At 37.9% G+C, this 16,307-nt stretch overlaps 1 protein-coding gene across 3 annotated transcripts in view; it reads right to left on the bottom strand.

Moving 5' to 3' along the window:
* Positions 1-4,124: 4,124 nt before the first annotated feature.
* The window catches only part of ttc8 (tetratricopeptide repeat domain 8), a 33,230-nt gene continuing 21,047 nt past the window's right edge, over positions 4,125-16,307 (bottom strand). For all 3 annotated transcript variants that reach the window (XM_052026733.1, XM_052026741.1, XM_052026750.1), the window contains 8 exons: positions 12,142-12,227; positions 10,358-10,445; positions 9,407-9,517; positions 9,146-9,285; positions 7,794-7,968; positions 6,131-6,253; positions 5,946-6,029; positions 4,125-5,033 (listed from right to left, as the gene is read on the bottom strand). In XM_052026733.1, the coding sequence (XP_051882693.1) occupies positions 4,917-5,033; positions 5,946-6,029; positions 6,131-6,253; positions 7,794-7,968; positions 9,146-9,285; positions 9,407-9,517; positions 10,358-10,445; positions 12,142-12,227 (924 nt within the window). In that variant the 3' untranslated portion in view covers positions 4,125-4,916. The remainder of the gene's footprint in view (positions 5,034-5,945; positions 6,030-6,130; positions 6,254-7,793; positions 7,969-9,145; positions 9,286-9,406; positions 9,518-10,357; positions 10,446-12,141; positions 12,228-16,307) is intronic.

Genomic DNA, 16,307 nt, shown 5'->3' with positions numbered 1-16,307 from the left:
GCAACACTTGTGGGCTGTCCCCAGAACATTCTATGCAAAAGATACATTTCACTCTGTGTTTCAATGTACATGTGACTAATAAAGATATCTATTTTAGATCATCCTGGGTAAGGATAGATCTCCTTTTCTAAATAATTTACTTTTACAACAATTTGGTATTTTCACAGTAGTTTACCAGTGATTCTTTTATTGCATACTTATTTAATTAATTGAATTAAAATTCCCCAGCTGCCAAAGTGGGATTCAAACTGAAGTCTGTGAATCATCAGTGATTCTGAATACAAGTTCATGAATGTAATTACTGTGATGCTGTAATAAAATTCATGGACCTGTATCCAGAATGACCCCCATCCTACAATTCAAGGAAAGAGCCATTTAAATAACCAGTGTGTCCGGTGACAATAATGTGTAACTCAATGTACAGGTAGATAGATAAGAGGCTTATATCAGAAAAGGTCAATTTACTCAAGGGAAAACAAAATAAAGAGTGGAAGGAATAGAACTTATGACAGAAAGTACAGCAACATATCCAAACAAAAGCAAATTCTCCAGAAAAGTGCAGCAAATACAGGATAGTTACAAACTAGGTGTTTAAAGTCAATCTTGGCCATTTACAGTAGCATGGACACAACTATGGCCAGGAATGGTTGTGTCCCAATGAGATATGTAATAATGGGAACAAGTATTTTGGTCCAGGAATCTTCTCAAACTGCTGGAAGCACTCTTGCATCACCTATCCACCCCCAACTACTTTCCAGAAGAACCAGCATGTTTTGGGCAGGCAGCTCCCATACCTTCACAAGTAGGTAGAATTTGAGACTCGAAATACATCAATATTTATATCCAGAGTGAAAAAGGGAGAGGCCAGTGGCAAGCAAGAAAGGATTTCATCTAGAAAATGTACTTACTGCCTTGATGTTCTGATGGAAGGTCACTAACCTGAAACTTTGGCTCTGTTTTTCTCACCAAAAATGCTACCTGCTGTGCAGAATATTTCCAGCATTCCCAGCCTCTGTCTTTTGAAGCTACCTGGTCTAAATCCAAATTGAATAATTTCAAGACATAGGTCATGAAGTTCTTCATGGAGTGGTGAATATTTGGCATAAGTAGATGCACAATGAGGGTGAAGCATTTGGGGGGGGGGGGTGGGGGGTGTTTAGGATGGATGACAAAATAAAAACACAGAAAAATAGCAAGTGTGGGCCATTCAGACCTTTGAGCCTGCTGCACCATTCAATACAAACATGGTTTATGATCCTGCTCAATACCATATTCCTGCTCTCTTCCCCATACCTCTTGATACATTTTATGTCTAGAAATGCATCTCCTTTTTATATATATTCAATATTTAGGCCTCTGTAGCATTTTGTGATAGAGATTTCCCAGGTTCATCACTCTCTGCGTGAAAAAATTTCTCATCTCAGTTCTAAATGGCAAACACCATATTTTGACCCCTTGTATTTGATAACACTCATTACCACACACAGTCCCCCAGCCAGGGGCAACATCATCTCTGAATTGAGCCTGTCAAGTCCCATTGGAATTTTGTGTATTTTGATAAAATCTCCTCTCATTTTTCTACTCTCTCGAGTCAATCTTTCCTCCCACATCAGCCCTACCATCCAACTTAATCAATCTATTTAATTATCTTGTGCTCCTTCTTTGCTCAGGTGGAAACTAAGTTGCAAGCAGTTCTCCAGCTGTGTTCCCACCAAGGCCCTGTGTAATTGTAGTAAGTCATCCTTGTTCCTGTACTCAAAGCCTCTTACAATGAAGGTCAATGTACCAATTGCCTTAACTGCTTGCTGCATTTGCAGCTTTGCTATCAGTGACCAATTCAAGGACACTCAAATCCTTTTAAACATCAAACATTTCCAAATCTCTTCTCATTTGAATAATACTCTGCCCTATTTTTCCTAGCTGAACAGCCTCATCAGACTTGTGATCTTTCAAAACTTGTTATTTCATTATTAGGGAATAGAGTTGTTGTAGCATTGATATTTCACTTCACCACATCAATACACACTGTCACACTGAATATTAATCTCGGAATCTTTTTCCTTCAAACTCCAAGTTGAAGATAATTAGACCCATAAAAGAACAGCTCCAAGGAATTTCAGAAATTAATGTATGAGCAGAGTTTATGGTTGAATGAGTCAACAAATTTTTAATTTCAAAAGTAAATATTTTTCTTTCACGTAAGTAAATGACAAGTGGATGCAGAATCAACTGTCCAACTTGTATAGGCACTTGACCTTACTGAATAAATGGTGAATGTATTGTTTCTTCTTTCCCCCACCCCCCTTTGTTTTAAATTCTTTTCAACCCTACTTCTGTAATCTATTTAAAAATCACTCATCATAAGCAGGCTAGCCACTGATCCCAGAAGACTTCACCATCAAGCAGCAGCTGGTGGAGGGCAGAGCAACTACATGTCTTTTGTTACTCTTGCATGCAAGTCTCCCTGTGTACAATCCAATTACAGTAGTCTGGATAAACAAAATGCAATCAGGCATACAACCAGCACCAGCTGGTCAACACTAGAAATACAAAACAGACTGCCAAGCACTATTCCATAAAAAAATTGCATGTTAAAGTTAAAATGCCTAATATGAAATTAAGATTTTGCATGTCATTCAAGATGAAGATAATAGTAAATTTTGACATTTAACTTGTTTAGATTAAATTTACTATAATCTGTTGTGATCAAATAGTTTCGATATACATGTGGAAGGTTGCAACAGCATGGGTGTGGGGGTAAGGTAAAGGGACTAAATGTTAGGTATAAATTGTAAATGGTATTGGTTATTTGTAGAAGCGAGGCTCAGGGTTGGCAGGTGAAGCTTGAGGCAGAATGTAACATTTGAAAATGACCCCTCAAATGAGGTCATCATGCAGCATTATACACATCCTCAGGACTACTTATCTGCCATTACCCACTATAGATAACTGCTCCCATTACCTTCAGAGGGTGTCTGGAAATTTTTCTGTTCACCAGCAAATATCCAACTTCACCAATGCCACCTTCAAGAAAAATATTAGGAGTGGCTCTTTCCTATCGGTTTCCCCTCGGCAGATTCACTGCCAGTACCAGTTTCTACTGCATACATTCAAGGAGGTACAACCAGCTTTAACAGTGCAGGTTAGCTTCAACTGGAGCCAGCCACACACAGTATTGGTTCCCTGTGTCCAGTTAACTAACCACAGGGTAAAGGCTGGCTGGGTACTCAAGTCACTGAAATTAGCAGAACAACAACAACAAAAAATTGGCATTCTGCCAACATGGAATTAATGAACACAAATTAAAGTGCATATCAATCCCTTGTCTCCTTTGGAGGCTACATTAGACCAAGTGAGGAAATGAAGTGATAAAAACAACAAAAAAACTGCAAATGCTAGAAATACAAAATAAAAACAAAATGCCGGAAGCACCATCTGCCATTTCAGAGGTGGCACCTCATTTAAAATAAATGGTTTAAAATAATAGAGTAATGGCTTATAATATTGTCAAGAATAATTCTTAGATGGCACCGAAATGCAACCTTCAGCTGCTCAAGACCATGATGACCATCAAGCACCCATTTATACTAATCCCTTACTAGTGATTATAAAATAATTCTTTAGTAATGTTTGAGGGGTGCAATTTCTTGTCAGCATTATCACTCAACCAACAGCAACTGGATTTTGCTTTGCATAAACTAACTGACATGTTTAAATTACAAAACACATGGTTCAGTAGTAGTAGAAAGTCTGGGAATGATGCCATGTATATTTATTCATGCCAGTACCACAAAGAGTTAATGCTTTGACTAAAACAAAAGCTTCTCAAATATGTAGTCCAACTCAGTGGAAAGAAAAATAGAAAATGCTGGATATTGGAGATTCTACTGGCTGACCAGAGTACAAAGAACGGTACAGCTAACAATTTGAAATAATAATAGTAAAATAGTGGAGATAAATTCAAATCAAAATTTAAAACTGGACACAAGTTGTGGGGTAGACAGTAAAATATGATTAACAGTTGACAAATGCAATTTTTTTCTAATATAATCACACACACACACCAAACTGCAGTAAACACACCTAAATATCATTGATGACACAGTGAAAGCAATGGATACAAGTAGACTTCATTTTGGTTGTTATTGTAGAATTTCCTCTACAGATTAGGTTCAAATATCACTTTAAAAACCTTTTAAACAATAAATAATTCATGAAATGCGATTTGAATATATAAAAAGCTAAATAGTTCCTCTAGAATATAGCATTGTATGCAAATTTTAACCTTATTATCATTGCATTTCATGAGTTTTCATCCAGACTCTTAATTTTTTTTTAAATCTACTTTGAGTTAAACTCTTAACGCCAGCTAGCCTCACTACCAGAGCCTGCAAGCTATTTTTCCCCAAGGCAGTTGTGTTATGAAGCTTAACTACATAGATTTTTCCCCCCCAGTATACCCGAGAGAGGGATAATGTTTGAAATTTTTGTACATTATAACCCATTGAAATTACAAGAGACGAGAGACTGTAGATGCTGGAATCTGGAACAAAAAAACAAACTGATGGAGGAACTTAGTGTGTCATTTGTAGAGGGAAATGCACAGTTGGCATTTCAAGACTGTCCATTTCCCTTTACAAATGCTACCTGATCCACTGAGCTCCTCCAGCAGTTTTTTTGCTCCTTTGAACTTACAGATGGTTGCACAAAGAAAAATCATACACATGTGCAATGAACTAGCTTGTTCCTCATTAATCTAGCCTCAAATTGTCTTTAATATGCACAGGATGATACCAGGTCTCAGTATATCCAAAGTAAAAACAAAATCATACAGTAAATACATTTACTGCAAACAAATACAAAAACTAAATTATGTAGCTTTCTTAACAATATAGGTTATTAAGGATTGGTTACAGTTAAAGCATGGCAAAGTGCTGCTGCAGTTGTTTGATTAATTGTTGAGTGTCAACATGTTCTGGAAATGCAGTTGCTGATTTCTGCGCAGCTACATAACTGCTCTGAAGGTCTCCAACCTGGAGAAAATAAACAGATGTTGATGTTTTGTAATTATCCATCAAAAAGGAACTACAGTGCAAACTTCTGCTTTTATTTTGTATTTTATTTAGTGGCTCAGAAGGGTTAAAATTACACTTTAAGATTTTCTAAAGTAACCAGATTTAGGTACTCATCATGGAAAATCAATTCCCTGTTGCAGAAAACAAACCCAGACTGGCTGACTGTTTTGCTAAACATCTCAAACCTGCTTAAAGATCAAATAATCTGTTTTTAGATCAAATAATGACCATGCCATTCCTAACCATGTTACCAATGGATGCAACTTTTGTTTCTTTGCTTGTCATTTTGCCTCGCGTAATCATTCCTTTAGTTAACATTTTTGTCGCTAGCTTTGTATTCTATCAATGGACTGAATTTTTTGATTTTCTTGATTGTTCTCCCCAGGTGGTATGTGCCAATTCTTGCTTGGTTATCATATATGGCATGCTGCTAGTAATTTGCCCAAATTGCTGTTCAGAGACAGAGAAAAAGAAGATTACAAATTTATCAGCAAGCTTGAAATAAACCTCAAAGTGTCTCCACATTTGCTTCAGCTAGTGAGAATCTCTGGGCAATTTATTTTCTCTGCAACGTAAGGTGTTGTGGCCATCTGCAGTGGCCATTATACAAACCCATTCAGATTAGGTAACTGACCAAGGACAAAACAAATATATAAGCAACTAAATTGAGAATGGAGTTGCATAACTAATTTCAAAATACCAGAATGTCTGCTAATCAGTTCTGTATATATGAATCTTCAATTTCAGAAGTTGTCAGAAAAGCTGAAATATTTGTATAATACCTACCCAAAATATAGAAATATGCACTCCTGGTGGCCACAAAATACTGTACAATTACCTATTAAATATCAACATTATTGTATTCATTACCTTATCTGAAAGTGCAGCAAAATTATAATGTGGTTCATACATGTGAGGAGCCAGTGCTGCAGCTGTCTGCAGAAATCCCCGAGCCTTAAGATACAAATCAAGAATTAGATACTTGGAAATAATGCTTAGTTTCCAAGATAAAATTATATGTTCTTGTACATTATATGACAATTCAAGCTGCTCACCTGTTCATGGTGCCCTTTGCGCATCTCCAAGACTGCTAAATTGTTATAAGCTTCAGCATGATTATTGTTGTTGGCCAGTGCCAGTTTAAAACACTGATGGGCCAAATTCATATCTCCTGTTCCCTAAAATACAACAATGTCGAATTACAAATAACATACATAAACTGAGGTTAAATCACTTCAAATGAAAACATGAACAAAAATGCACACTTTCCTTTCATCATGTAGACATTTTTAGAACTGAAAATACTTTAGCACTTTACACAAGTCATAATACGATTTTAAAAAAATTGTAGGTGTCTATTTTTGTGTTTAAAATATTTGGTAACACATTCTTTTTTGGTGTTTAGCTCAGGTTCCAGATGGAAAACACAACCTCCTAGAAGGCAGAGATTTAGAAGGTTTAGAAGATGTGGGCAGCAAAAGCATAAAGTGACAACCACATGCAAGTCCCCCGCCAAATCATATATCATCTTAACTTGGAAATGTCGCACTGCTCCATAATCATTACTGGGTCAAAATTCTGGTACTCCCAACCAACAGGACTACAGTGGTTCACCACTTCAAGAGCAATTAGATGAATATGCGCTAGTTTTGCCAATAATTTAAAAAAAAGTATTTCCATTGATGCACACGGCTGTTGAATCTATTTCTACACTGAACCTAGGTCCTGCCAAAGTTTGCTACCTTTTGAACCCCCTCTGTATATACATACAACCTCCAGGGAGAGACCACCTTGCAATTCATTTCAGAGAATCCCCACCTTTCAGCAGTATCTCAACAAAATCTGAACATTGAGAATGTAATATCACTTTAAAAATGTTTTGTTTTCACAGGCCTCAAACATGGGATGACAGTTTGAGGTGATCAGGAAGGCAGTTAACAAACATTATATTGATATAATGCCCAAGAGTTAGAATTGTCGGTTGCAACTTTAGCAAAGCTAAGGGGCTAATCTCTCACCAACCTCCACCCTTAGACCATCTGGCCAGTGCTGATTCATTTTGAACATCACAATTTAATGGTACTTGTAAAATGACTTCATAATATCCTCAACAAAAAACAATTAAATTGCAGGTCAAGATTTTAAGTGCATTTGAGCAGGTTAAAAGAAAATTTGCAATTCAGGTCTTCAATGACATAGGTATACACCATAATCTTCTGTTCTTCAGTAGCAATGACTCAAGTTCTGCTGTAAATAAATTAATAAGCATTTTATATTTTACTGATACTGATTAAAAATAATGATTAACCTGTTAAAATATTATCTTACTATTCTATATGCTCCTATATATTGAGCTTCCTCTTTTCCTATCCTCAGTCCTTGAAGAAGGGTCCTGACCCGAAACGCTGACCGCCTGCTTTTCTCCACAGATGCTACCTGGCCCGCTGAGTTCCTCCAGCATCATCGTGTTTTTCATCTAGATTCCAGCATCTGCAGTCCTTTGTTTCTCTTCTCTTACTATTCATCATTTCAAAATATCCTTAATTACATTTCTTAAATGTTGTGGCAATATCCACATCACCATTATCTTTTTGATATCAATCCAATTTCTTTTCCTTTTACTTTACACGGAGGATCTCATTTTTAGGAATTACTGTAGATCACAACAGCTGTTTAACAAGAGCAAAAACAAATTTGATATAATGAGACACTACATACCACTGCTACATGGCCAAGGTTATACCATACATCTGCAACTTCTTCATCATTCACAGCCAGGGACAGTGCTCTTTCAAATGAACTCAGAGTCATGTCATACTGTTGTGCATAAAAGCAGCAGAGTCCTAGATTGTTGAAGAGCTGACAATTATAAACACCCATTTGGAGGAGTCGCCTGTAGAGAGCAAGATCTTTATTAACATAATTTCAAAATAATACTTGATCCAAAGTGTAACTTGAAAATGTCTTCATCCAATAAAACTTGCAACAAGCCCAATATTTTTGTTTTGGTATTTCATTTAGTGGATTATATTTCAACAACAATAAGCTGAAATACAAGTGCTGCCATGTTTCTTTGATTTGAATTTGTTAAGAATTAATGATAATAGGTTGCATATTCAAATATTCTGTTTTTATTTTCATGCATTTCTATTTTAATATCATCCCAATGACAGCTGCCATTTCCTTTTCGTGATTGCCTTTTTCCCTGCGTGGGTAAATGCCTTCAGACTACCAAATCTAACCTGTAGCCCAAGTGGGAAGCAGTAGTTGCTTTCTTACCAAGCCAAACCTGCAGGAATCAGGTGCCAGGGCAAGACAGCACACAAATAAACAAACTCGAGAAGAAATCAGTTTCATCAAGTAGCTTGGTCAGCAAGAGTTCAAGATCATGTTCATGAGGCCTAGCAATTAACATCATCCAAGTTTTTTGTGTTTTCAGGTGACTAGAATGCTCACTTTGATATACTCCTGCATCCCACATGTTTCTGAAATCAGATGTGCCTTTCGGTTGCCGGTCTGGTAACTGACCCAATGGCCATTATTTGTCCCTGAAGAGCAAATAATTATGGGCTATTAAATTGTTGGTACCACCCGAACCAAGTCTAAGTCCATATTAGCCATCAACCAGCTCCCAGCCAGAAATCACAAAGATGATGTTAGAAATCTGACCAATTTCTTAAATTTGTCAGTAACTATATTTATTAAAGGCTACATATAGTGACAACACAATGGCCAGTCAGGGCAATGATTTGAATAATTTCCCCATCAATGACATTTGAGTGAAATCAATTTTATGCACAGAATTTGTGCCTACCTCCTATTCAGTGCATTTTTCTGGAGAAATTACCCCATTTTTGTTGAAAGTTGATTTAATTTGCATTTCTTTTACTCTTTCAACAGATTAACCGAGTCGATCAACTTGGTTTACTGAACAATATTATTTTTGCTGTGAGACTCCATCTTCAACTCATTAATGACAACACTGCATCAGCCAATCATCTGCTTATTAAAACTGTTTAGCATTACAACCTGGAATCAATTTTAGTTATTTACACGCATTCTGATCTCACCTATAGAATCGCAGTGCAATCTCGGGTTGGTCAGAATAAAAATGATTACTCCCTATGCAGGCAATGGCTTCAACATTAGTATTATCTTGTTTTAAAACTTCTTTGTAATATTCAGTGGCTGATACTATATTGTTCATTTCCTGTTAAATTCAAGAACAACACAAATTTGTTATAAAGTAGTAAAATCAGGAAAAAGTACAAGCTGGTTTACATTGAAAAGATTTTCTAAATTCTCAAAGATACTTTATCTGCATTACATACATCATGTATACGAGCTATTCCTGTAAGCAGTGTAACTTCCCCTGGGAAACGGTCCAACCCTTGCTTGAAAAGGCCTAAAGCTGTCAATGGCTGGTCTAAACGAATGTAGACCTATTCAAATAAATTGAAAAATATTTAAGCAGGTAAAAAAATTTGAATACAATTTCTTATATTCATTTCACTCCAGAATTGATTGAACAAAAGTGATAGCAATTCTTAATACCATATGGAATCTCAATTTGCTGTATATGTAGTACCATGACCAACAGTAGTTACTGTTATTTACATGCAAGGGGTATAGTTAAATGAGGAATATCTAATATTTGCTGTCTGATTTTCACCATTCAGGAAGACAATATTTCATTATCTATTCACCACAGGCAAAGCTGGAATTCTGTTATACTGCTGTATTTGCATGATAAATACAAACTTAACACACCATAGTTATTTAGGGCTTGTAATTAGTAGTGGAAGTGTGCTTGGTTAATGCCTGCCAATCAACATCTCTGACTCTAATTATCAATAATTAAAAATGTGGGATTTCACTTGTTCACATTATGAATTCTCCAGAAGCTGAAAAGGTGTAAAATGTAATTTTCCCACCTTTCCTTTATTCCTCTTTTTCTCTTACCCTCTCTTATTTCAATGTTTCTTTCCCTACACCATTTCTCTTTGTGCAAGTGGTTTGACTTTGATTTTGTCCTTTCTCAGGCCTTTTTATGGTTTCCTAATCCTCAAGGGAGATTTCTCAATGGTGGCCTTGTTCACTCAGGTCCTAGGCACCCCATTTCCTTCACCGCTCACACTTTCAGTAACTCTATAACCAAGCATTTCGTGAGCTGAAAAAGTACAGGATGCCTCACAGCAAATACTATCCATTGCAAATCATCTATTGCAAAGTGGTGGTTACATGTTGAAAGGTAGTGATTTACATGTACATTGGCTGCTTACCTTTGCCAGATAAAGTATTGTGTCAACCATTTCTTGTTGTTTTAATGCAGATTTAAATTGTTTCTCTGCTTCACGATACAAACCTAATCTTTAGAAACAAAATTGGAAAATAGTTTGCAAAATGTAGAAAGGATTGAAAGTATGCATCAGTATACCATTCTTTTAGGGCACTGGCTCAAAATTTGCATACAGTGGCAAAATAATGGTGCTCACCACTGATCAACAAGATTTAGTGGTCTGTTTCAATTTAGTGCCTTACTCATGGATTGAATGGTGCTCAGCAACAGAGTGTGCAGTAAGCAGGTTGACCAACCCAACTGAAGAATTCCCAAATACAGCAAAGGAATAAAAAAAAAATCAATTGTAATTAAATCTTTATATTATAAGTGAAACATGCACAAGGGGTTAAATGAACAATGCAAATATCAGAACAAAATTTATAGGCTTTAATAAGGTTTTTAAAATAGCTTAATGTGCTGGGAAATACCAGCTGGCCCACATGGAGCTACTTGCAGGGGCAAATGCCAGTATAAGAATTTTTGCAAACAGAGGAGTACTGAACTTGCTGGCACTGTCCCATAGACAATTTTCTGGCTGAATCCTGATAGTCTAGAAGCGAAATACAAACTTGGGGAATTCTCCAGCAATTAGATCAAAGAATCTGCTTTCTGAACCTGCATCAAGTCAGGCCTTTGAATGGAGAGAAATAGCTGCAATGGAGAATAGCTATGACATGATAATTTAGACTTTACTTTTAAAGTACTTGGAGTTTGCTTTAATTGTTTAAATATGCTTGTGTTTTTGGTTTTAAAAAAATTAAACATTTTTGCAACTGTTTAATTTTTTTTAGTTTTTGAATAACTGTGGGCAATGATTGTTCTGGCCTACCCATCTTCCATCGTGCAAGATCTTTCCATTTATGATCAGGACATAATGAACCAGCAAGTTGATAACATGGGATGCATAAAACACATATCCACATTTCCGCTTCCCCCTCCCCCAACCCCCGTATGCAAATGGCAAGCCCGGGTGGCTCACTACTAGTAGCAAGTTCTGTCCCTCTGAGGAAATGAGATTCCACTACTGCACAATGTTTTTGAAGGCCAGAGTCTACTAGGCAGTATCAATGACATACTATGCTGTTTTTAAAAAAGTCAGATAGTACAATAATATCACAGCTCTCTTCACAGAGAATAGTCTGCACATAACTGACATGCTTGATAAATCAGAGATTTTTAAAGAATTCTATCCACAAAGATGACAAAAGTACATGCAGCAAGGATCATGGCAGCACTGACAACAATTGCTGGATGTACTTTTATACTTTTAGTACCAAATTGAATTGTGTTCTCAATGCGCACAAGTGGTTCATCATAACAGGATCTCTAACTGTGATTGAACAGATGTCAGAGGTTGCTCTGTTACTTTCATCATTTCTACTACTGGGCTAATTGACCTTGCACCTTATTGCACTGCACCCTCTCTGTAGCTGTGACACTTTACTCTGTACTGTTACTGTTTTTACCCGTACTACACCAATGCACTTTGTACTAACTCAATGTAACTGCACTGTGTAATGAATTGACCTGTACGATTGGTTTGTAAGAAAAGCGTTTCACTGTACCTCGGTACAAGTGACAATAATAAACTAATACTTCTGGGCTAATGTTTTCTGTAATTATTAATCTGAAAATATTGAATGAAGCAACGTAAGAATGAATCAGTGATTTACACCATCAATAAAAAAATCTTTAATTAAAGCTAATGCAAATCTAGCTCTTTACCTGTAATAACATTTTCCAATTTGTACCTTCCACCACCAATCCTTAAACTGAGACTGCTCAGTTGCAAGTGCTGCCAAATCTAAAGCCTGATAGAAATAAAAATATTCAATTATTATTGAAAACTTATACCAAATTATTATTTGTCAATTCTTTTTCTTAAAATAGTTAATTTCAATTGGCATTTGACAGAGGAAGTTAGGACCAAGTAGTGTAGGGTTAAATGGCAGAAAATAATTGAACTAGTGAATAAAAAGGTATTTTTTGAAGCCACATATTTTGTCAACTTATTTACTATCTATTGATATTACAAATATGTCACAATACATCTATGAACATTTGTGGTCAAACTTTTCATATAAATAGAAAATGATCTAAGTATAACATAGACATTTAACATTGCAGTTCCCATTCTAAATGTGGACCAAGGATTTCATGGATACAAATGCCTGGTTTCCAATGACAATTTAGTACCTTTATTCAAGGGCAGCAGGGATAAACAACATAATTACAGGCCAGTGAGTCTAACATCAGTGGTAAGGAAGTTGCTAGAAAGGATTCTAAAGAATAGGATTAATCTATACTTGGAAAGGCAGGGATTAATCAAGATAGTTAGCATGGCATTGTTAGAGAGTGATCCTGTCTGACCAATTTGAATGATATTTTTGATGAGGTACCAGCAAGAGCTGTGCGAATGAAGTAATCTACTTGGAACTCAGTAAGACCTTTGATAAGTTCCTACATGAGAGACTAGCCCAAAAGTTTAGAACTCGTCGGATCCAAGGCAAGTTGGTAAACTGGATTCAAAATTGGCTTGGTAACAAGCAGCATATGGTGATGGTGAAGCGTTGTTTCTGTGACTGGAAGCCCATGACCAAGGTGTTCCACAAGAATCAATGCTGGGACCATTGCTGTTTGTTATATATACACTAACAATATGGATGTGGTGATATCATTAGCAAGTTAACAAACAAGATGAAAAGTGACAGTTATGTAGATCAGCTGGTAGGATGGACAGAGCAATGGCAGATGAAATTTAATCCTGGTAAGTGGCATTGGTTTATTATAGTCACTTGTACCAAGGTACAGTGAAAAACTTGTCTTGCATACCATTCATACAGATCAATTCATTACACAGTGCATTGTATTCTGTTATTGCTTTTACCTCAGAGTAAAGTGTCACAGCTACAGAGGAAGTGCAGTGCAGGTAGACAATAAGGTGCAAGGTCATAATAAGTAGATCGAGAGGTCAAGAGTCCATCTCATCATATAAGGGAACCGTTCAATGGTCTTATAACAGTGGAATAGAAGCTGTCCTTGAGCCTGGGGGTATGTGCCCTCAGGTTCCCGTATCTTCTACCTGACGGAAGAAAGAGAGAATGACCTGGGTGGGTGGGGTCTTTGATTACGCTGGCTGCTTTACCAAGGCAGCGAGAGGTATAGAGAGTCCATGGAGGGGAGGTTGGTTTCCATGATGTGCTGAGCCATGTCCACAACTCTCTGCAGTTTCTTGCAGTCCCGGGCAAAGCAGTTGCCATACCAAGCCGTGATGCATCCCGATAGAATGCTTTCTATGGTGGATTGATAAAAGTTGGTGAGTGTCAAAGGGGACATGCCAAATTTCTTTAGCCTCCTAAGTAGAGGCGCTGAGCTTTCTTGGCCGCGGCGTCTACATGGTTGGACCAGGACAGGCTATTGGTGATATTCACTCCTAGGAACTTGAAGCTCTCAACCCTGTTGACCTCAGCACCATTGACGTAGAAAGGTGCATGTACACCACCCCCCTTCCTGAAGTCAATGACCAGCTCTTTTGTTTGCTGACACTGAGGAAAGGTTGTTCTCACGACACCATGTCACTAAGCTCTCCATCTGCTTCCTGTACTCCAACTCATCATTACTTGAGATATGACCCACTACAGTGGTATCGTCTGCAAACTTGTAGATGGAGTTAGAGCAGAATCTGGCCACACAGTCAGGAGTATATAGGGAGTAGAGTAGAGGGCTGAGGACGCAGCCTTGTGGGGCACCAGTGTTGAGAATAACCGTGCTGGCGGTGTTGCTGCTTATCCTCACTGATTGCGGTCTTTTGATCAGAAAGTCAAGGATCTAGTTGCAGAGGGAGGTGTTGAATCCCAGGTCTTGGAGTTTGGTGATGAATTTTCTTGGAATTATAGTATTGAAGGCAGAGCTGTTGTCAATAAACAATAGTCTAACGTAGGTGTCTTTACTGTCCAGATGCTCAAGATGAGCGTAGGGCCAGGGAGATGGCGTCCACTGTAGATCTGTTTCGGCAGTAGGTGAATTCCAGTAGGTCAGGGTTTTCCGGGAGGCAGGAATTAATGCGTGCCATGACCAGCCTCTCGAAGCACTTCATGATGATGGATGTCAGAGCCACCGGTCGGTAGTCATTAAGGCACGTTACCTTGTTTTTCTTAGGTACCGGGATGACAGTGGTCTTCTTAAAATGGGTGGGAAACTCAGATTGAAGCAGGCAGAGGTTGAAGTGTGAGGTTAGTGTGACATGTATAATGAGTGGTAGGGCCCTGAGAAGTGTTGAGGAACAGAGGCACCTTGGTATACAAGTCCAAGTATCCCGGATGATGGCAGCACAGGTAGGTAATGGTGATTGTACTTGCCTTCATTACCAGGGCACTAAGAGCAAGGAGTACTGTGTGTAGTTCTGATCACCACACTATATAATGGATGTGACTGCACTGGAGAGGGTGCAAAGGAGCTTCACCACATTGTTGCCTGGGAAGAAGCATTTCAGTTATGAGGAGAGACTGGATTTACTTTCCTTGGACCAAACAAGGTACCTGCTGGATGTATGCAAAATTGTGAGTGATATTATTTGCATAGGTAGCAGGAAACTTCTCTCAATTGCAGAGGTGTTTAAAACTTGAAAGCATAGATTTAGGATAAGGGGTGGAAAGTTTAGAGGGAATCAGAGGAAGAATTTTTTCCCCCACCTAGAAGGTGGTTGAAATCTGGAGTGTACTGCCCAAGGGGCTGATGGAAGCAGGTATTTTCATGGCATTTAAATACCCAGATGGGTACTTGAACCACCAAGCAATAGAAGGTTAAAGTCAAAGCACTGGTAAATGTGATTGGTATAGATGGGTGCTTGATGATTGGTACGGACATGGTGGGTTGAAGGGCTTGTTCCTGTGCTGCATGATTCAATGACTCCACATTAAAAACTTTGAATAGAAACTAGCAGAAATTGTTTTGATATAGTCAAGTTACTTAAGAGCAGTCAAAACAGTTTTAATACCTTATGGACTATTAGGGAGTTAACAGCATGGATTTTGTTGAGTGGGGCCTGCCACCTGACTAAGGTATGCATTTCTCCTGAACTTTTCTTGTGTATCCCTCAAGTTACTGGCAAAGAGCATCCTGGGCCCAACTGACAAGGTGTCAGGATTTTGGGATGTGCATCAGGTCACATGGTGTTGGGGAGGTAGGGAGGGGTGACAGTGGAGAAGAACAAGCCCCACCTGCAAAGCCATGAAGAAAACCATTGACAGATAATAAGTGGGCTCGTGGATCCTGATGCAGGAACCAAGAACAGATTCTCTAACATAAATGCAAGGAAATGTTAGCAAGCTCCCAGAGAGTTCTATGGTAGATCTTTGCCAGTTGCTTACAAATCCCAAACTTGCCAGCATAAGAATAAATGGAGACACAAAAGAAACTGCATATGCTGGAATCTGGAGCAACACACACAAAATGCTAGAGGAACTCAGGTCAGGGAATGTCTATGGAGGGAAATGAACAGTTGACATTTCAGGCTGAGACCCTTCATCAGGACCCTTCAATAGCCTCCATTCCTGATGAAGGGTCTTGGTCCAAAACATTGACTGTTCATTTCCCTCCATAGATGCTGCATGACCCATTGAGTTCCTCCAGCATCCTGTATGTGTTGCTTTAAGAATAAATATTGGCATTTCCATGTAGAATTGCCCCAAAATGGTGCAAAACCTAGCAAAATATGGGCTTTAATTTTATTATTAGCAAAAGCCTGCTTTCTTTTTAATCACACCCAGGAATTTTTAATCCTCCTTGTACAAAATAACAAAACCTAGTTTTAATTAATTGATATCCAAGGTTGACAGGCAAGGTCAATAAAGGCTGTTACATACCTGGGATGTTTAATTATGTTGGAACAA

The sequence above is a fragment of the Pristis pectinata genome, chromosome 1 (genome assembly GCF_009764475.1).
Source record: "Pristis pectinata isolate sPriPec2 chromosome 1, sPriPec2.1.pri, whole genome shotgun sequence".
Taxonomy (NCBI): domain Eukaryota; kingdom Metazoa; phylum Chordata; class Chondrichthyes; order Rhinopristiformes; family Pristidae; genus Pristis; species Pristis pectinata.
The sequence above is the reverse complement of the archived record's forward strand: the minus strand, read 5'-3'. Positions and strand labels throughout refer to the sequence as shown.